Here is a 21,536-nt window from a genome sequence, read left to right on the forward strand (position 1 = left end):
ACATCTTATAAGTAGACGCAGCATATGCTGCTGTGACGCGAGAAATTCTGCCGCCATTTTGAAGTGGTGATGAGGATCCGGCGAGCAGCCTAAGCTGACAGTTGACAGGTGTTCAGCGTTTTCCTGCTCAAATGAGTGGACTGTTGAAAATGGGAATCGGGGGATTACTTTTCACAAGATTTAACATTAACATACTATTGGTTGTGTTTTGTGAAAAGAATATTACCACAGAGTTGAGAAGGAGCAAATATACCTTCAAAATTTTTTTTTTGAAAATCACAAAGAAATCTTCTGGGGGAGGATGACGGCCCTACAGGGGTTTGGTTTGCAAACTTTCAGCCCCACCTAAAACAAAATTCACCAGACGCTCCTTATTATGATGCATTCTCATTTTAGGCAAAGTATAACACAATACTTTTTTAACAGTATAATTGTAACCAGGAATAAGTCTTCAAGTAACAATATTCAAATACTAACTTTGTTGGGTAAGACAGAATTTGGTTTTATTCTGAATCCAGTCAAACAGATTGGTGGTTTTAGCTGATATGAAGACTTTCAGGAGTTTATATATGTTTATGTTTAAGTATTTGGCAGACACTTTTATCCAAAGCGACATACATAAAAAATACATATAAAACAATCACTCTAAACATTATCATTTAAGGGAAGAATGTAATACAAAATATCAATACAGAGTGTCGACAGAATAAACTCTGCTGTTGCAGCAACAGAGATAGTCTATAGGTTCCTTACATATATAGATATCTAATGTATTCATTCATTGTTTATGTAGGATATACGCATGCATATATAACCTAATCATATTGTTTCTTCAACTTAAAAATAGCTGACTTTTTTTTCCCCCCTTCCCAGTTTTGATCTGGGACGTCTGATCACTTATAGCATATAACAGTATTCTATTACTGTTAAGCAAACTATGAACAAGCCAAAATATGTGTCCTTTATCATAGCTACACGTATGACAAAAATGAGTGGTATTCAGTGAGGTAAAATTACTTAAATGTGCTGACAGTTCATTGCTCCTTTCAAATGAATTGCACTGAGTGGAGCATATCACCACTCCAAGATGGCGGCCCCGCGTCTCGTCAGCGCCAGTAAGCAGTAGCAGTCAATTCTGCGTCTACTTATAAGATGTCTATGCACTGCAAAAAGTCAGTGTTCAAAAACAATTTTTAAAAATTCAAAAATGAGGGGTATTTTATTTGAACTAAGCAAAATTATCTGCCAATAGAACAAGAAAATTTGGCTCGTCAAGACTTTCCAAAACAAGTAAAATTAGCTAACTTCAATGAACGCAAAAATACCTTAAAATAAATATATTCTCACTCATAACAAGTGCACTCTATTTGGTAGAAAAAGAATATGAGTGTGACGATCGGTCACTTCATTTCTGTTGGTTTTCCTTGATTTTGTATTTACTTCCTGTCAGTGCTCTTATTTTTTTAAATTTCCTGTTTGTTCCACGGAGCACTGTTTTCTCCTCACCTGCTGTGGATTGGCAGCTGGTCCACACCGGCTGCCAATCAGAATATGTCTATTTATGTTTTCACTCGAGCACTCCTCAGTGCTCGAATATAACACTCTATGTTTGGAACATTTATGCTAGACTGCTTCATTTTTCTGTTATTTGAGTAATAAAAACTCATTATACCTGCTCTCAGCTCTCCTGGTTTTTGCATCCTGGGGCCGCAAAACGGCAGCCATGCGAGTTGCTAACAGTGAGCCCTTTTTACTCAATATGTTGAAAAATATTCTTAAATTAAGTAAATGTTAGTGCCATTATCTTGACATAATGATATGCGCTCGGCATTAAATTTCTTAAAACCAACAAACTTACACTAAAAACTAGTTTATTGTTCTTTTAATGGAAAGGCAACAAGGCAACGGCTTGTTGCTCTTGGGGTCTCCTACGCAAATCATATGGTCTAAAAATGCATTTTTCATTCGGTAACATGACATCATCGCTCCAAATGTGTGCTCTTTCTGTCAATTAGTGCACATATGTACAGCCCGCCCCACGCCAATTTTTTTTTAATTGTAATTTTGAATAATTTATCTGAATGTGCATTAACTATTTCTGTTCAAAATTGTTTGAAATGTCACATGTTAAATGTTTAAATATCAACTGTCTGTTTACTGTACTGTGCCAACTGTACTACTATATGAGTACGTACTTTCTATTGTTTCATTGAAAATAAAACAGCAAAGTCAGCTTGGCTGTCCTCTGTTATAATTACGAGACACAATTGTGTAAAGTCATTATTTTTTTTTTCATGCTTATAATAAGAAATTATTACTTTAAAAAAGTAGTTTTATACTTGTGAGTGTTGATGACACATCTTTGCAACAGTTGATATTCTAGTTTCAAGCATGTTTTACTCAATATAGGTCATAAAATCTCAGCAACAAGCTATAATATCTTACTGAGATCATTTAGGACCAAAACCCTTAAAACAAGTAAAACACTCTAACATAAAATCTGCTTTGTGAGAAGAATTATCTTATCAGACCGAAAATAATCAAATATCACCCTTATTTGAAGTATTTAATCTTACTTAGATTTCAGTTTTGCTGTATGGTTATAACGTTAGCAGTGCGTTTACAGCCTCACTGATTGAACTAAACGGCAAATAAAAGTTACGTTACTTAGCCATTAAACGTTAGCTTACATTCAAAACTTATCGTTCTTTGTGCAAATTCAAATGTCGAACGAAGTCGGAAGTTGTTGCGTCTCCGTCTGTAATCTTCGAACCGCATGTTTTGCATACTGCAATTATATTTTTGTTAACCAACTTGTAGTTTTAATGCCCGAATGAAACTATCTGTGGCATAATTTTTCCTCACTGGCGCGTTGTTTGACATATCTTCTTTGTTGGTTGTCCTGCAATTTGATTGGATGAATGCTGTGGGATGAAACAAAGTGGATGTAATTTGATTGGATATTGTACTGACAGGCAGCACACACGCTGACAGACACACACATACACAATGAAAGATAGGGAGCGCTCCTGAATAACTTTTTAATCTTTGGGTTTTAGAGAAAGTAGCAAATCTTGTCAAATCAAAAGGCTCAAGTCCAAGTGAAGGGACAAGTCATTGATGTTAAAGTCTAAATCTAGTTGCAAGTCTCTTTACATTTTGCCAAGTCGAGTCTAATGTCATCAAATTCATGACTCGAGTCTGACTCGAGTCCAAGTCATGTGACTGGAGTCCACACCTCTGGTGGTGTATAAAGAGAATGGCCAACTAAACAACAGGCCCCATGTTTGCTACCAAGGACGTGTGCGGCTGTGCCAGGATGCATACAATTGCTGTCGTTTTGACGTTAATTTTTCTGAAAAAATAAGCAAAAATAATATGTATATGTATAGTTCTAATCATACTCGAGATCATAAACTTATAATAAAACTTTTATTTTGTCAAAGTGTCATTTTGCGGCTGCTACATTCCTCCAGTGATTCCTGACCAACACGCACTCGACGGCACAAAGAAACGTTTAAAAAAAAAAAAAAAAAGACTGAAAACCTATTACCCTCATTTTTCCAACATGTTCATTAGCTTTGGACCAACAACCACAGAGAAGTTTTGTTTGAAATATGTCAACTGTGGTGTCTGCCTGCAATGTAATCCTTATATGTATCACTCACTATGTATCATCATGACTCATCTTTCTCTTTACTAACATGCTATGTGAATACTTTTGTACTTATTCCCTAGATTTCTGCACAACAACCCAGATATGCAAACACTGGCAAGCAGTAGAGATTATGGAGTGTTTTTTGGTCAACAAAATAACAAGGAAGTGCCGCAAACACACAGCATCATCTCAAAGTTGGTGCCAGTCATGTCGCCCTGTGGTCACGTGATTGCGTTTTGACCAATCATTAAGGAGATGGCCTGAAACCAAGTTGGCCATGCTCTCTCTGTGCACCACTCTGGTTATAAATTGTCAGTAGTACCTCAAATGGTGGGAAAGTGTATTACAACTGAGTACGCAGGGATGAAGAAATAATGGTTTGGAGAAACAGCAAGTGATAGTGGAACGTGTGTGAGGTGCTGAAACACTCCACAGAAGGAATGTCAGCTAAAGTGTGTTAACTTAACATACTCAACATACAATCTATAAGTATTAAATCACCATTTACACAATGAAACTACTAAATCACATTCAAAACAATGAATGTATTAAATCGCCATTAAAACAATGAAAGTAATAAATCCCCATTAAAACAATGACATTATTAACTCACCATTAACACAATGAAACTATTAAATCCCTATTAAAAAATTAAAATATTAAATCACCATTAAAACAATGACACTATTAAATCGCCATTAACACAATTAAACTGTTAAATCACCATTAAAACAAACTATTAAATAACCATTAAAACAATTAAACTATTAAATCACAATTAACAAAAGGAAAGTATTGAATCACCATTAAAACAATAAAAGTATTAAATCACCATTAAAACAATGAAACTATTTAATCACCATTAAAACAATGAAACTATTAAATCCCAATTAAAACAATGAAAGTAATAAATCACAATTAAAACAATCAAAGTATTAAATCACCATTAAAGCAATTAAAGTATGAAATCAACATTAAATTAATGAAAGTATAAAATCACCCTTAAAACAATGAAAGTATTAAATCACCATTAACCTAATGAAACAATAAATCACCATTAAAACAATGTAAGTATTAAATCACCATTTAAACAATGAAAGTATGAAATCACCATTAAAACAGTGAAATTAATAATTCACCTTTAAAACAATGAAAGTATGAAATCACCATTAAAACAATGGAACTCTTAAATCACCATTAAAACAATGAAACTATTAAATCACCATTAAAACAATGAAAGTATAAAATCACCATTAAAACAATGAAAGTATTAAATCACCATTAAAACAATGAAAGTATTAAATCACCACTAAAATAATTAACTATTAAATCACCATTAACACAATAAAAATATTAGATCACCATTAAAAAATTAAAGTAGTAAATCACTATTAAAACAATGAAAGTATAAATCACTATTAAAACAATGAAAGTATTAAATCACCATTAAAACAATTGAAGTATTAAATCACCAATAAATTAATGAAAGTATTAAATCACCCTTAAAACAATGAAAGTATTAAATCACCATTAACCAAATGAAACTATTAAATCCCCATTACAACAATGAAAGTATTAAATCACCATTAAGACAATTGAAGTATTAAATTACCATTAAAACAATGAAACTATTTGCGGATGGTGTCATCAAATGGACTTGACATAATGAAAGGATATTTTTTTTGCTGACTTACAAATCCGTCTGTATTTTTCTAGCAGCTCAATATTTTGAAACGATATACAGTATGTTCAAAGCCAACTAGTCGTGTTTATTTGTGATGCACATTACTGCCACCTACTGGTCCGGCTGTCACACCTGCTGGCTGGAAATGATACAAATATTACATTTATCTTACTTGTTCTGCACCATGAAAACAAAATATCTCCACAATGTCTCATTTGTTTTTAATCATTGTAATATTTGTTGTCACATATAAGACAAGTTGTGTGTCTGCACATTGGATGTGAGTCTGTTCCTGCTACTTCTTCAATGTCAATGTAATATTTGTTGTCACAAGTTGTGTGTCTGCACATTGCACGTTACACTTGTGTGTTTGTTGTCACATGTAAGACAAGTTGTGTGTCTGCAAATCGCACGTTACACTTTTGTGTGTTTGTTGTCACATATAAGACAAGTTGTGTGTCTGCACATCGCACGTTACACTTGTGTCTTGTATTTTTTGTTGTGTCATGAATAGTAGTTAGGATAGTTATGGTTATGGTTTGAGTTGATTTGGAACATGCATGCATACAACATGATACAACACACATCCATACAATTACAACATGATACATCACACATCCATACAATTACAACATGATACATCACATATGCATGCATACAACATGATACATCACACATGCATGCATACAACATGATACATCAAACATGCATGCATACAACATGATACATCACACATCCATACAATTACAACATGATACATCACACATGCATGCATACAACATGATACATCACACATCCATACAATTACAACATGATACATCACACATGCATGCATACAACATGATACATCACACATCCATACAATTACAACATGATACACCACACATGCATGCATACAACATGATACATCACACATGCATGCATACAACATGATACGTCACACATGCATCCATACAACATGATACATCACACATGCATGCATACAACATGATACATCACACATCCATACAATTACAACATGATACATCGCACATGCATGCATACAACATGATACATCACACATGCATGCATACAACATGATACATCACAATGTCCAGTTTTTCTATTCAACATGTTTAAAAGGAGTAGAAAGAAGCAGAGTTTATTTAAGCCTACCTCTTTTCGCTTACATAGCCTTAGCTGACACTTGTGTTCACTTCCTGTTACCAAATTATTCACAATAAACTCCATAAGTAATATCATTAAAAATAAATAGTAATTTATATTTCATATGGTGAGATGAATAAGATTATGTAGAAAATCATCATATATAATTATGGATGAAATAAATTCAAAATGTGTATCTTCTTCTTTGTCCTTTTAAACACTTTTTAGTTTGGCAAGTTTCTCAAAGTGGATCATATTAGTACATAGTTTGATTGATTTGCTTATTCAAATCCATTATTTATTTCCACATATTGATATGTTTAAAATATCAATTGTTGTACGTGCATACAAATGTTTTAAAATTAAGGTTCTATTTCTCCTCCTTAGTTGAAAAGAATTGTTGTACATTCTTGGCGAGCAGGTCATAGTTTACATCATTTTAAATGTTTGCAAATGCACCAAATCTTTTCCATTTCAATATGTGTGATTCAATAAATAAAGTGTTTGTATGTTCTCTACATATAACATGATGTATTATTATAACTGATCTTTTTTGTAACAACAGTAGTGAATGAAGTGCACATTTGTAGTTATTTCCCATATTTCTACACAACAACTCAGATATGTAAAACTAGTGAGCAGTAGACAACATGAAGTGATTTTTGGTCCACAACATGTTTTGCTTTATTCATTATTGACGTTTTTCTTGCTACTGTAGGTTGTATATTTTTACATGACATTTCCAGTTTAATTCATCATCAATTACTATACCAAGAACTTTGGTTTCATTCCATCTATTTGTATTTGTGTTTTACTTTCCCATCTACTGTTACCAAATAATATTATTTAAGTTTTACTGAGATTCAAAGATAGTCTGTTTTTGTCAAACCATCTTTTTGATGTGGTCATTTCTTCCGTTATTATTTGTATTATCTTCTGTGTGTTCTCTCCTGAACAAAACACTGTTTTGTCATTGGCATTCATTTACCATGAATCGATTAACGTGGACCCCGACTTAAACAAGTTGAAAAACTTATTCGGGTGTTACCATTTAGTGGTCAATTGTACGGAATATGTACTGAACTGTGCAATCTACTAATAAAAGTATCAATCAAAAAAATCAAAAAGTCATCTGCCAATAATACTAACTTTAAGTCCTTTGTAACTTTACAAATGTTCTCTATATAGAGATTGAACAATTTTGGTCCTAGTATTGATTGCCAACCTTGAGACCTCCAATTTTGGGGGGGCGTGGCCGGGGGTGGGGTGGGGCTGGGGGCGTGGTTAAGAGGGGAGGAGTATATTTACAGCTGATGTGTGCACAGTTGTGCACTGCACTCTCTAAAAGCTGCAGATGTTATTGTCACATATGCATGATTGATTGAAACTTTTTTTAGTAGATTGCACAGTACAGTACATATTCCGTAAAATTGACCACTAGTTGCCTGGAGGTGTTGCCTGAAGGTGTTGTGGTGCATGTACAGTAGATGGCAGTATTGTCCTGTTTAAGAGTGTCACAACATTGCTGTTTACGGCAGACGAACTGCTTTACGGTAGACGAAAACGTGACTGCTGTTGTTGTGTGTTGTTACCGCGCTGGGAGGAGGTTAATGAAACTGCCTAACAACAAACCCATATAAGAAACCAGGAACTCGCCCTTGATAATTCTACAGTTATAACGTCATTGGGCAGACAGGCTGTTTATATTGTGGGAAAGCAGACGTTAAAACAGGCTGTCCTCACTCAGGTCCGCATGGAGCTGGAGGGGGCGTGGCCTCCAATTCCGCCTGAATTTCGTCAGATTTTCGGGAGAAAATTTGTCCCGGGAGGTTTTCGGGAGAGGCGCTGAATTTCGGGAGTCACCCTGAAAATCCGGGAGGGTTGGCAAGTATGCCTGAGGTACACCGCAGGATGTATTTAGTGTTGTAGATGTGTGTTGACCTAGCTTCATGTATTGTTTCCTGTTTATTAAATAACTTCTAATCCAGTTAAAGACAAACCCTTTGATGCCATACCATTGTATTTTTTTAACTAAAATATTGTGATTAAATGTGTCAAATTCTTGAGTTAGGTCTATAAAGACTGCTGACGCACTTTTTTTTTTTACTATCAATGCATTGATCTTCTCTTACAATATTTTCATTAAAGCCATCGAAGTTGATCTTGCAACGTTTGTTTTATTGCAGCATTTTTCACTTTCGGTTGTATTTGTTTGATGGTGTTTTTGGTTTTCAATCAGTGTTAAGTGCGTTTGGACATTGCTGAGCATTTGCATAATAATCCTTAGAATAATGAAGACGTCACGTCTTGAAATGTTTTACAATTTACAGACTTACAAGATTAATCAAACACAGATATTCTAATTGACCATTCACTCAATATGAGGACCTTTTGAGGATCAATGTCAACTCAAAATAAACTTGAAATGTCCTTTTTTTTTCAAGTCTAAATCTGAAAATACACACACGTATTACACTACTCAAGTTGTGTATTGGCCCATCTCATCTTTAGCGTAGAATTAACAGAGACTGTTGCTGACATGTCATTCATATACAAACCCCGTTTCCATATGAGTTGATTAACGTGGACCCCGACTTAAACAAGTTGAAAAACTTATTCGGGTGTTACCATTTAGTGGTCAATTGTACGGAATATGTACTGTACTGTGCAATCTACTAATAAAAGTATCAATCAAACATTGTGTTAGATGTTAATATAAATGGAATACAATGATTTGCAAATCGTTTTTAACCCATATTCACCTGAATGCACTACAAAGACAAGATATTTGATGTTTAATGTCATAAACTTTTTTTTTTTTGCAAATAATAATTAACTTTGAATCTCATGGCTGCAACACGTGCCAAAGTAGTTGGGAAAGGACATGTTCACCACTGTGTTACATCAACTTTTCTTTTAACAACACTCAATAAACCTTTGGGAACTGAGGAAACGAATTGTTGAAGCTTTGAAAGTGGAATTCTTTACCATTCTTGTTTTATGTAGAGCTTCAGTCATTCAACAATCCGGGGTCTCCGTTGTCGTATTTTACGCTTCATAATGCGCCACACATTTTCGATTGGAGACATGTCTGGACTGCAGGCGGGCCAGGAAAGTACCCGCACTCTAATACTACGAAGTAATGCTGTTTTAACACGTGGCTTGGCATTGTTTTGCTGAAATGAGCAGTGGCGTCCATGATAACGTTGCTTGGATGACAACATATGTTGCTCCAAAACCTGTATGGACCATTCAGCATTAATGGTACCTTTACAGATGTTTAAATTACCCATGCCTTGGGCATTAATACACCCCCATACCATCACAGATGCTGGCTTTTGAACTTTGCGCCTATAACAATCTGGATGGTTATTTTCCTCTTTGTTCTGGAGGACACCACGTCCACAATTTCAAATATAATTTGAAATGTGGACTCGTCAGACCACAGAACACTTTTCCACTTTGCATCAGTCCATCTTAGATGAGCTCGGGCCCAGCGAAGCCGACGGTTGTGTTTTTGATAAATGGGTATGGTTTGCATAATATAGTTTTAACTTGCACTTACAGATTAAGCGACCAACTGTAGTTACTGACAGTGGTTTTATGAAGTGTTCCTGAGCCCATGTGGTGATATCCTTTACACACTGATATTGGTTTTTGATGCAGTACCGCCTGAGGGATCAAAGCTCCGTAATCTCATCGCTTATGTGCAGGGATTTCTCCAGATTCTCTGAACCTTTTGATGATTTTACAGACCGTAGATGGTAAAATCCCTAAATTCCTTGCAATAGCTCGTTGAGAAATGTTGTTCTAAAACTGTTCGACAATTTGTTTACAAATTGGTGACCCTTGCCCCATCCTTGTTTGTGAATTACTTAGCATTTCATGGAACCTGTTTGTATACCCAATCATGGCACCCACCTTTTCCCAATTAGCCTGCACACCTGTGGGATATTCCAAATAAGTGTTTGATGAGCATTCCTTAACTTTATTAGTATTCCCAACTTCTTTGTCAGGTGTTGCTGGCATTGAATTGTAGTTAATGATTATTTGCAAAAAAAAATGTTTATCAGTTTTAACATCAAATGTTGTCTATATAGCATATTCAACTGAATATGGGTTGAAACTGTTTTGCAAATCATTGTATTCCGTTTATATTTACATCCAACACAATTTCCCAACTCATATGGAAACGGGGTTTGTAAGACACTGAGCACATTGCCATGAACACAAAATATTTTAAAATGAAACAAAAAAAAAATGGTTGGACAACAGTGCTGAGCTGTGATTTTTGTTTTGACTGTAAATGTAAAATATGTCTATTTTGACAGTGTTCAGTTCTTCAGGAGACACTTTAACTTCCAAATGAAAGTTGCTCTTTGTGTTGCCAAATTTGTGTTTGTTGTGTTGTACATTTTTGTTTGCACAGTTCTTGTATTTAGTCTTTTTTCTAGTCGCAGTCAAGATTGCAATTATAAATGTATCTATTAGCCGCTTACACTAAACTATGACGTTGAAGAGGAACTTTTTTTTGCCTGTCATTACCAGGCCTTATTTAAAATAGGAACACATGTTTTTATTTTACTTATGCATTCAAAGTCGTCAAAAGCGGCAAGTAAGAGGTAGCTAACACTGCAGATAAGGAGAGTACACTATTCCGACCATAAAACCCTCAAAAAAATGTGTCCAAAAAGTGCCAACAATACAATAGTATTAACCAGGTTTTCGCAATATTGTTACTATAAGCACTTTTGCAGACAAACTATTTTTAGCAGCGATCACAGAGATCTAACTAGCTTGGCAAGCTACAGTATTGACAAACTGAGCAGATACTGCTGCTGCTGCATCCCCTCTGAGTTTGTAATAGTTAAATCTACATTTTGAGTTATGCCTCTCACCTGCATAATAGAGGTTTGTGGCCGCAAACTGAGAATTCGGTATACTTTGACATCCAACTTATACCCGGATACGGTGATAAAGACACAAAAGACAACGGTATGCTGCATTTTGTTTAACCAATTGTGAGGATTATGATTAATTTTTCATGTAAACGGGAAGATATGAAAATCCCATCAGTTGCAGACATTGTACAGTACGTGATTGTTTTGTTACGTTTGACATTTGTATATCATGGGCAGCATGGTGGAACAGGGGTTGGTGCATATGCCTCCCAATATGAAGGTCCTGAGTAGTCATGGGTTCGATCCTGCACTCGGGATCTTTCTGTGTGGAGTTTGCATGTTCTACCCATAATTGCATGTGTTCCCTCCGAGTCCTACGGCTTCCTCCCACCTCCAAAGACATGCACTTGGGGAAAGGTTGATTTGGCAACAGGAAATTGGCCTCAGGGTGGGAAAGTGAGTGTGAATGTTGTCTGTTTATCTGTGTTGGCTCTGTGATGAGTTGGCGACTTGTCCAGGGTGTACTCCGCCTTCCCGCCAAATGTAGCTGAGATAAATGTAGCTGAGATAGACTCCAGCACCCCCCGCGACCCCAAAAGGGACAAGCGGTAGAAAATGAATGGATGGATGTTCAATACTTAGTATAGTTCCAGATGATGCTTAGGGAAAAGTGAATTTGAGATACCTCTTAGCAAAATGTGTAAAAATTGCATGTTATTACGCATTGCATATATACTTACAGTGTGTATTTAAAACCATGATGGAGGCTTTTAGATGTTTTGTAGAGTGTTGTATAGGCGGAATAGACCACTCTAATTATCTCCATCGTTAGCTGACTTTTCCTAATGTTTATTTATGAGTGAGAATGCATTAAAAAAAAATACATATTTGTGCTTGTCTTACACAAGGATCGTGATTGATGGAGAAAATTCCCCCCCAAAAGTTCAGTCCCCCTGTAAGCTACAGGGCCACCAAATATGGACCTAAGTGTTAAGGTGACAGGACTTGTTGTTGTTTTTGTTTTGTTTTTCAAAAATCAGAGCTACAAATGCAAGGCAGCTCGCACAAATATGTATCAAAAACCGACATCAATCTCTAAAGGATATCACCACATGGGCTCAGGAAAACTTCAGAAAACAACTGTCAGTAAATACGATTTGTCGCTACATCTGTAAGTGCAAGTTAAAGCTCTACTATGCAAAGCGAAAGCCATTTATCAACAACATCCAGAAACGCCGCCAACTTCTCTGGGCCCGAGATCATCTAAGATGGACTGATGCAAAGTGGAAAAGTGTTCTGTGGTCCGACGAGTCCACATTTGAAATTGTTTTTGGAAATATACGACATCGTGATTGTCCAGACTGTTATCGACGCAGAGTTCAAAAGCCAGCATCTGTGATGGTATAGGGGTGCATTAGTGCCCAAGGCATGGGTAACTTACACATCTGTGAAGGCATCATTAATGCTGAAAGGTACATACAGGTTTTGGAACAACATATGCTGCAGTCTAAGCGCCCTCTTTTTCATGGACGCTCCTGCTTATTTCAGCAAGGCAATGCCAAGCCACATTCAGCACGTGTTACAACAGCGTGGCTTCGTAAAAAAAGAGTGTGGGTACTTTCCTGGCCCGCCTGCAGTCCAGACCTGTCTCCCATTGAAAATGTGTGGCGCATTATGAAGTGTAAAATATGACAGCGGAGACCCCGGACTGTTGGACGATTGAACCTCTACATAAAACAAGAATGGGAAAGAATTACACTTTGGAAGCTTCAACAATTACTTTCCTCAGTTCCCAAACGTTTATTGAGTGTTGTTAAAAGAAAAGTTGATGTAACACAGTGGTGAACATGTTCTTTCCCAATTACTTTGGCACGTGTTGCAGCCATGAAATTCTAAGTTAATTATTATTTGCCCAAAAAAATATAAAGTTTATGAGTTTGAACATCAAATATCTTGTCTTTGTAGTGCATTCAATTGAATATGGGTTGAAAATTATTTACAAATCATTGTATTCCATTTATATTTACGTCTAACACATTTTCCCAACTCATTTGGAAATGGGGTTTGTATATATATATATATATACAGTATGTGTTTAAACGCCTACTGAAATGAGATTTTCTTCTTTAAACAGGGATAGCAGGTCCATTCTATGTGTCATACTTGATAATTTCGCGATATTGCCATATGTTTGTTGAAAGGATTTAGTAGAGAACATCGACGATAAAGTTCGCAACTTTTGGTTGCTGATAAAAAAAGCCTTGCCTGTACCGTAAGTAGCAGAAGATGTGCGCGTGACGTCACCGGTGTGAGGGCTACTCACATCCGCACATTGATTACAATCTTGGCCACCAGCAGCACAAGCGATTCTGACCGAGAAAGTGACAATTTCCTCATTAATTGGAGAGAGGATGAAAGATTCGTGGAGGAGGATAGTGAGAGTGAACTAGACTAGAAGAAAAAAAAAAAAGACAAGGGCAGTGGGAGCGATTCAGATGTTATTAGACATATTCACTAGGATAATTCTGGAAAATCCCTTATTTTATTATTGTGTTACTAGTGTTTTAGTGAGATTATAAAGTCATACCTGAAATTCGGAGGGGTGTGGTGACTGCCAGTGTCTCTGAATGAAGCCATGGAGGAGCCAAGAAAGTCGCAGCTGCCCCTTTGACAGCTGCAGGAAGAACGACACAAGCTCAGCTCATGTTTACGGTAAGAGCCAACTAATTACCACAATTTTCTCACCGAAACCTGCCGGTTGACATGTGTTAGAGAAACATGTTCGCTTGACTGCTCTGTTCCATATTAAATCTTCTCAACAAACAAAGAAACACCGGCTGTGCTTGTGTTGCTACAGCCGGCCGAAATACACCACTTTCCACCAAATGCATTCTTCTTTGTAGTATCCATTATTAATTGAACAAATTGCAAAAGATTCAGCAACACAGATGTCCAGAATACTGTGTAATTATCCGATTGAATCGGACGTCTTTTAGCCGTGAGTGGTGCTGGGATAAAATGTCCGCTACAACCAATAACGTCACATGCACGCGTCAACATAAGCGTCATCATTCCGCGACGTTTTCAACAGGACACTTCGCGGGAAATCTAAAATTGCAATTTAGTAAACTAAACCGGCCGTATTGGCATGTGTTGCAATGCTAAGATTTCATCATTGATATATAAACTATCAGACTGCGTGGTCGGTAGTAGTGGGTTTCAGTAGGCCTTTAAAACAGGAGGACTAATGTGTGAAAGCAGGCGTGCACGTGTGCGTGTGCACGCTTCATTGAAAGAGTCTCTCTCTCTCACCCCCACCCGACCCCTCCTCCTCCTCCTGCTCCTCCTCCACCCTCCTCTACCCCTCAGCTCCACGCACAGCCTGGGTGGTCTCCCCCCTTGCCCTCCCTCCTCTCTCTCTCTCTCTCTCGCTCTCTCGCTCTCGCTCTCTCTCTCCGCACTTGGGTGAGCAGTTGCCTAGCAGCTAATAATAGGCGATGTTTGGGAGTCATTTGCTTCTCTCGGCCAATGGGAGCCGCAGCACTTTTCCATCTAACTCCCTTTTCACAGGCAGGATCCTCCAGACCTTGGCGCGACCAGATCGGAGGAGGATCTGACTCCCAAACTACAACTACTACTTCAACTAGTACTACTACTTGTACTACTCCTTGTACTACTACTTGTACTACTACTACTACTACTTGTGCTACTCCTCACTGTGTGGACGCGCTGTGTGCGGGCGGATGACGACTGAAGGATCGCCAGGGATTTGTGCGCATGATGTGGGGATGCAGTTCCGAGACTGCTGCGGCTCCAAGGACGACTAGAAGACTTTCTTCCACGCGGACGCATGTCGGATTACCGCCGCCAGCCTCTGTGAAGTCGCACCCGCTTTGTGTCGCCTCTCCGGACCATGCCGTCGGATCGCGGGGTTCCGGGAGCCGCCGGCGTCTTGGGAGATTTCCCCCCAGGTTCCAGGCACTCCCAGCCAGCCGCCGACTGCTGCCAGGCTGCCTTGGCGCTTAAACGCAAGTCAAAGGTTGGTCAAAGCTGCTGTTGGGACTCTTCCTCTGAAGGCTCTCAGCACAGTGAGCCCAGGCTCTTGTTTTGAAATGCTGTAGAGGAATTCACTGATTGACTTTGATCTGACAAAGCATCTTTGGATGCTTGGATGTGTTCCAAATGTTTGTAGCAGACTGCAGGAACAGAGCACGCCATCCATGTCAGAAATAATGGCAAACATTAGATGAACACATTCCCAACGCTGCTAATTGTGTTGCATCATGGGCGATTCTGCTCCAGCTCTGGAGCAGGTTCAGGTAGCGTGTTTGTGTTGCATCATCGGCGATCCTGCCTTAGCTCCGGAGCAGGTTCAGGTAGTGTGTTTGTGTTGCATCATGAGCGATCCTGCCTGAGCTCTGGAGCAGGTTCAGGTAGCGAGTTCGCTCCCAAAGGCAGTTCCTGTTTTCTGTGTTTCTACTGGAATGGAAAGGTCGCCCATGTGACACCTGTTGCCATGTTCTTGTGCTCCTCAGGTGGGTCACAAAGCTCCTGTGTGGATCCAGGCCAGGTTCCAGGCCCTGCTCTTCTCTCTGGGATGCCACATCCAGATGCACTGTGGCAAGGTGCTCTTCATCGGACTCTTATTGTTCGGGGCTCTTTCGGTCGGACTCCGAGTGGCGGCCATCGAGACGGACATGGAGCAGCTGTGGGTGGAAGGTGAGTTACACATGACTTCTCCTTTTCAAGCTGGAATGATCTTCATAAGGTTTTTGTTTACTTTTGGAAAGGGGGAGTCTGGAGGTTCTCAACTCTTGTTTCCATTGTGGCAGAATGTGTACTAATTGCAGTGCTGTTAGTGGTGTCCATCAGGACCAGTCCACACACACAGACACACGCACAAGCACACACACCGTCCTGCATGGGTCAAAGCTATGGCACGTTTTCAGGGGCAGAAGCAGCTTGATTTGGTTTTTCACACCGGCCAAATTCCTTTTAAACCCCCAGGCTTTCAGTCTGATCCCTGCAGCAGATGGACTGTGAATGGTTGGCCATCTTTCAGAGGGGAAGGGGTGGGCTGGTGGGCTCCCTCCCCCCTCCCCCGGGCTCCCTGTGTGGTCCCTAACTATTCTTGGATTCCATTCAACAAGAGGCAGGCTGCCCCCACCCCCTACCCCCCAGACCACAACCTCCTCCTGGTCTACCTCCTGCTCACAGTAGAAAAAAAAGCCAGTAAAGTTGACCCACCTGTTTTGCACGCTCTAAAAGCGCCTCAGCAGTTGGTGAATATAAACACACCCTAGAGGGGCTTTTTGGGGGTCTTGTTTGCAAAAATGAGTGCGTTCATCAACACCATCAGATAAATGATTGTGTTCATTAACACCATCAGATAATCAATTGTGTTCATAAACACCATCAGATAAATGATTGTGTTCATCAACACCATCATATACATTAGTTTGTTCATGATTACAATCAGATCAATGATTGTGTTCATAAATACCATCAGATCAATGATTGTGTTCATCAACACCATCAGATAAATGGTTGTGTGGGATGGAGTGTATGCCAGTTGTGTTGTTGTGGGATGGAGTGTGTGCCAGTTGTCTTGCTGTGGGATAGAGTATGTGTCAGTTAGTTGTGTTGCTGTGGAATGGAGTGTGTTAGTTGTGTTGCCGTGGGGTGGAGTGTGTGCCAGTTGTGTTGCTGTGGGATGGAGTGTGTGTCAGTTGTTTTGCTGTGGGATGGAGTGTGTGGAACTTGTGTTGCTGTGGGACTACAGGAAGCCAGGAGGCATACCCCCTTTTAAAATTGCTGTGCCTTTAAGAGGCGGCCATGTTGTAAAGTCTCTTGTTTCCACCACGTTGACAAAGCCTCAATGGAGAGCAAAGTGCTGGTGGCACAAGGAGAAGTTATTTCTCGTTTTTCTCCCACAGACGGACGGTATCATGATGAGGGGTGTTTGTTTCATTCACTTCGTTTGTGCGGGTCAAATATATATATATATTTTTTTAATGTTTTTATTTTATAACGATTTTCTTTTTGTGTGACAAGTGATGGGCGATAATTAGTTATTAATTTTTCTGAAAGAAAATCACTTTACTTGGTTGGGACAGTGCACATTCATTAGAAATTGCTGTAAATTTAGCAGATGTTTTCATCTATTGTCCCAAAAATTACACAAATACTGTGGTATTTGTTTATATATTTAAATGTGTTTTTTTTCCCTCCAAAAAATAATTAAGTCACTTTCTTCACTAAATATCACTTGGCTTTCCAAGTACCACCATAATGACAACCTAAGTATTCATTAAGTACCACCATAATAACAACATTAATATACAGTAGTGTAGTAGATCTAAGTATTGATTAAGTACCACCATAATGATAACATTAATATACAGTAGTGTATTAGACCTAAGTATTCGATAAGTACCACCATAATGATAACATTAATATACAGTAGTGTAGTAGACTTAAGTATTCATTAAGTACCACCATAATTACAACATTAAACACAGTAGTGTAGCAGACCTAAGTATTCATTAAGTACCACCATAATGACCAACATTGATATACAGTAGTGTAGTAGACCTAAGTATTAATTAAGTAACACAATAACGACAAACATTGATATACAGTAGTGTAGCAGACCTAAGTATTCATTAAGTACCACCATAAAGACCAACATTGATATACAGTAGTATAGTAGGCCTTTATATTCATTAAGTACCACTATAATGACTAACATTAATATACAGTAGTGTAGTAGGCCTCAATATTCATTAAAACAAGGCAGATGTTTTATCTAACAAGCATTTTTACTATTTTTGGCTACTGCAATATTTCACACGGTTTGAATACTAACACTGTGTTTGAGTATTCTTTGGCGTACCACTATGTGGAACCCGCGTACCACTAGTGGTACACCTACCACAGTTTACTAATGTAAATCATAAAATGGCCTATGTATTATTCTTGCTCTTGTTTGTTTTGTCCCTGCATGATTTTAGAGGGATGAACACCTTCTTAAATTCTGCACTGAAAAATAGATCAGTAAGAAAGAGTCCTGACATTATTGTAATTTTTCCCAACCAGCGTGTCCAATGTTTATTTTTATGGCTGCAGGACTTTACAGAAAGTGAAGTTCATGTTGACAATGTTCAACATGCTGTGCTGAATTTGTTTCAATTCAAAGTAAGACCTGAACTACTGCAAACATGTAACTGTAACAGCACTTGTTGGGATATTACAGCTATGAACAGGTCATTGCTGTATAGTTGAAATATTAGTTCCAGTCTATTACAGTAAACGTGGATTACAACGTGCAGAAGAACTGATGTACCTTTACAGTGTTGCTTTACTTTTGCCGCATACACAACATGTTTGTTATTGCTGTGGAAGTGTGTTTTTTTGTTGCTGCGGGATGCTCATGTTACTAAAATAGAAGCTGGTACATGTTGTATCGGTTCTCAAACTGTGGTACAAGTACCGCAAGCGGGACACGAGGTCCATCCAGTGGTACGCAGAAGAATCGCTTTTTAATCCGTGTAACATTAAATAAATTGATATTGTATTATTATTTAGGCCTACTACACTACTGTGTTTTAATTGTTTGGAGTGCCAAGTGTTTTTTGAGGAGGTGCTTGGTGAACAAAGTTGGAGAACCACTAGGGAGATTACAACATGTGACACTCATGTCGTTTAAACACAGCAATTAAAATGTAACTAACTGCTGCTAATTGCTTGTGAGATGAGGTGTGGATGTTTTCTTCACACCACACACCTGGTCAGGTGTCGTCTTCACACACCTGGTCAAGTGTCGTCTTCACACACCTGGTCCGATGTTGTCTTCACACACCTGGTCAAGTGTCGTCTTCACACACCTGGTCCAATGTTGTCTTCACACACCTGGTCCGAAGTTGTCTTCACACACCTGGTCAAGTGTCGTCTTCACACACCTGGTCCGATGTTGTCTTCACACACGTGGTCAAGTATCGTCATTCTGCGTAAAACGTTGCCTTGCTTTGTGAGTGCGCGTGTTTACCTACCTGCTTTGTGAATGTCTGTTTACCTACCTGCTTTGTGAGTGTGTGTGTTTACCTAGCTGCTTTGTGAGTGTGTGTGTTTACCTACCTGCTTTCTTTGTGTGTGTTTACCTACCTGCTTTGTGAGTGTGTGTGTTTACCTAGCTGCTTTGTGAGTGTGTGTGTTTACCTACCTGCTTTGTTTGTGTGTGTTTACCTACCTGCTTTGTGAGTGTGTGGTTACGTACCTGCTTTGTGAGTGTGTGTGTTTACCTACATGTTTTGTGACTGTGTGTGTTTACATACTTACTTTGTGAGTGTGTGTATACCTACCTGTTTTGTGAGTGTGTGTGTTTACCTACCTGCTTTGTGAGTGTGTGTGTTTACCTACGTGCTTTCCGAGTGTGTGTGTTTACCTACCTATTTTGTGAGTGTGTGTATTTACCTACCTGCTTTGTGAGTGTGTGTGTTTACCTACATGCTTTGTGACTGTGTGTGTTTACGTACTTACTTTGTGACTGTGTGTTTACGTACCTGCTTTGTGTGTGTTTACCTACCTGTTTTGTGAGTGTGTGTGTTTACCTACCTGTTTTGTGAGTGTGTGTTTACCTACCTGCTTTGTGAGTGCGTGTGTTTACATACCTGCATTGTGAGTGTGTGTGTTTACCTAGCTGCTTTGTGAGTGTGTGTGTTTACCTACCTGCTTTGTTTGTGTGTGTTTACCTACCTGCTTTGTGAGTGTGTGTGTTTACCTACATGTTTTGTGACTGTGTGTGTTTACATACTTACTTTGTGAGTGTGTGTATACCTACCTGTTTTGTGAGTGTGTGAGTTTACCCACCTGTTTTGTGAGTGTGTGTGTTTACCTACCTGCTTTGTGAGTGTGTGTGTTTACCTACGTGCTTTCCGAGTGTGTGTGTGTTTACTTCCTATTTTGTGAGTGTGTGTATTTACCTACCTGTTTTGTGAGTGTGTGTGTTTACCTACATGTTTTGTGACTGTGTGTGTTTACGTACTTACTTTGTGACTGTGTCTTTACGTACCTGCTTTGTGTGTGTTTACCTACCTGTTTTGTGAGTGTGTGTGTTTACCTACCTGTTTTGTGAGTGTGTGTTTACCTACCTGCTTTGTGAGTGCGTGTGTTTACATACCTGCTTTGTGAGTGTGTGTGTTTACCTACATGTTTTATGAGTGTGTATGTTTACCTACCTATTTTGTGAGATTGTGCGTTTACCTACCTGCTTTGTGAGTGTGTATGTTTACCTACCTGCTTTGTGAGTGTGTGTGTTTATGTACCTGCTTTGTGAGTGTGTGTTTACCTACCTGCTTTGTGAGTGTGTGTCTTTACCTACCTGCATTGTGAGTGTGTGTGTTTACCTACCTGCTTTGTGAGTGTGTGTTTACCTCCCTGCTTTGTGAGTGCGTGTTTACCTCCCTGATTTATGAGTGTGTGTGTTTGCCTACCTGTTTTGTGAGTGTGTGTGTTTACCTACCTGTTTTGTTAGTGTGTGTGTTTACCTACCTACCTGCAGGACCACCAGGGCTTTGGCCAAATAGCACTTTTTAGGGCAGAATTAGGTGCACACCTGCGTAGAAGTATCTTAGTCTGAGGAAAAAAGGACAAGGTACATGTCCATTATCACCTCCCACTTCCAAGTGTGAAAGTCGAGCTCGGCAACGTGTGACTCGGGCCCAGGAGGGGGGGGATGCAGGAAGAGGAGAGTGATGGTGGAAGACACCGAGGAGGAGGGGGGGTCAGGAAGACTGCAAGTTTACGGCTCGCTGACATTCTTCCATTTGCCTTGTCTTATGTTATCAGTGTGGTGAGGTGTTGCTCTTGTAAAAAAGAAACATCTGCGGAGGGAAAAGAGAGAAATGTTTCTGTAAAGAAAGGAGTTGAGGTGAGCCGTGACGGCACGTTCAGTGTCCAAAACACCAGTCCTGGGGAGACCACATCGGAGAGAGTGGTCCTGTATACATTAGAGCAGCATAGCCATGGAGCATCCACACCAGGTCTACAATGCTGGAGAACGTTGGCACCAAAATCACCAAATGTTCTGTGTTGGACGGGCTTCTCTGGAGACAAACCCCAGCAGGTAAATGCTACAAGTCATCAGAGC

At 39.0% G+C, this 21,536-nt stretch overlaps 1 protein-coding gene across 1 annotated transcript in view; it reads left to right on the plus strand.

The window, feature by feature from the left end:
- The first annotated feature begins 14,928 nt into the window (after positions 1–14,928).
- The window catches only part of ptch2 (patched 2), a 42,810-nt gene continuing 36,202 nt past the window's right edge, over positions 14,929–21,536 (plus strand). The window contains exons 1-2 of the mRNA XM_061920060.1: positions 14,929–15,428; positions 15,925–16,108. Coding sequence (XP_061776044.1) covers positions 15,303–15,428; positions 15,925–16,108 — 310 coding nt within the window. The 5' untranslated portion in view covers positions 14,929–15,302. The remainder of the gene's footprint in view (positions 15,429–15,924; positions 16,109–21,536) is intronic.

The sequence above is a fragment of the Nerophis ophidion genome, linkage group LG14, assembly GCF_033978795.1.
Source record: "Nerophis ophidion isolate RoL-2023_Sa linkage group LG14, RoL_Noph_v1.0, whole genome shotgun sequence".
Taxonomy (NCBI): domain Eukaryota; kingdom Metazoa; phylum Chordata; class Actinopteri; order Syngnathiformes; family Syngnathidae; genus Nerophis; species Nerophis ophidion.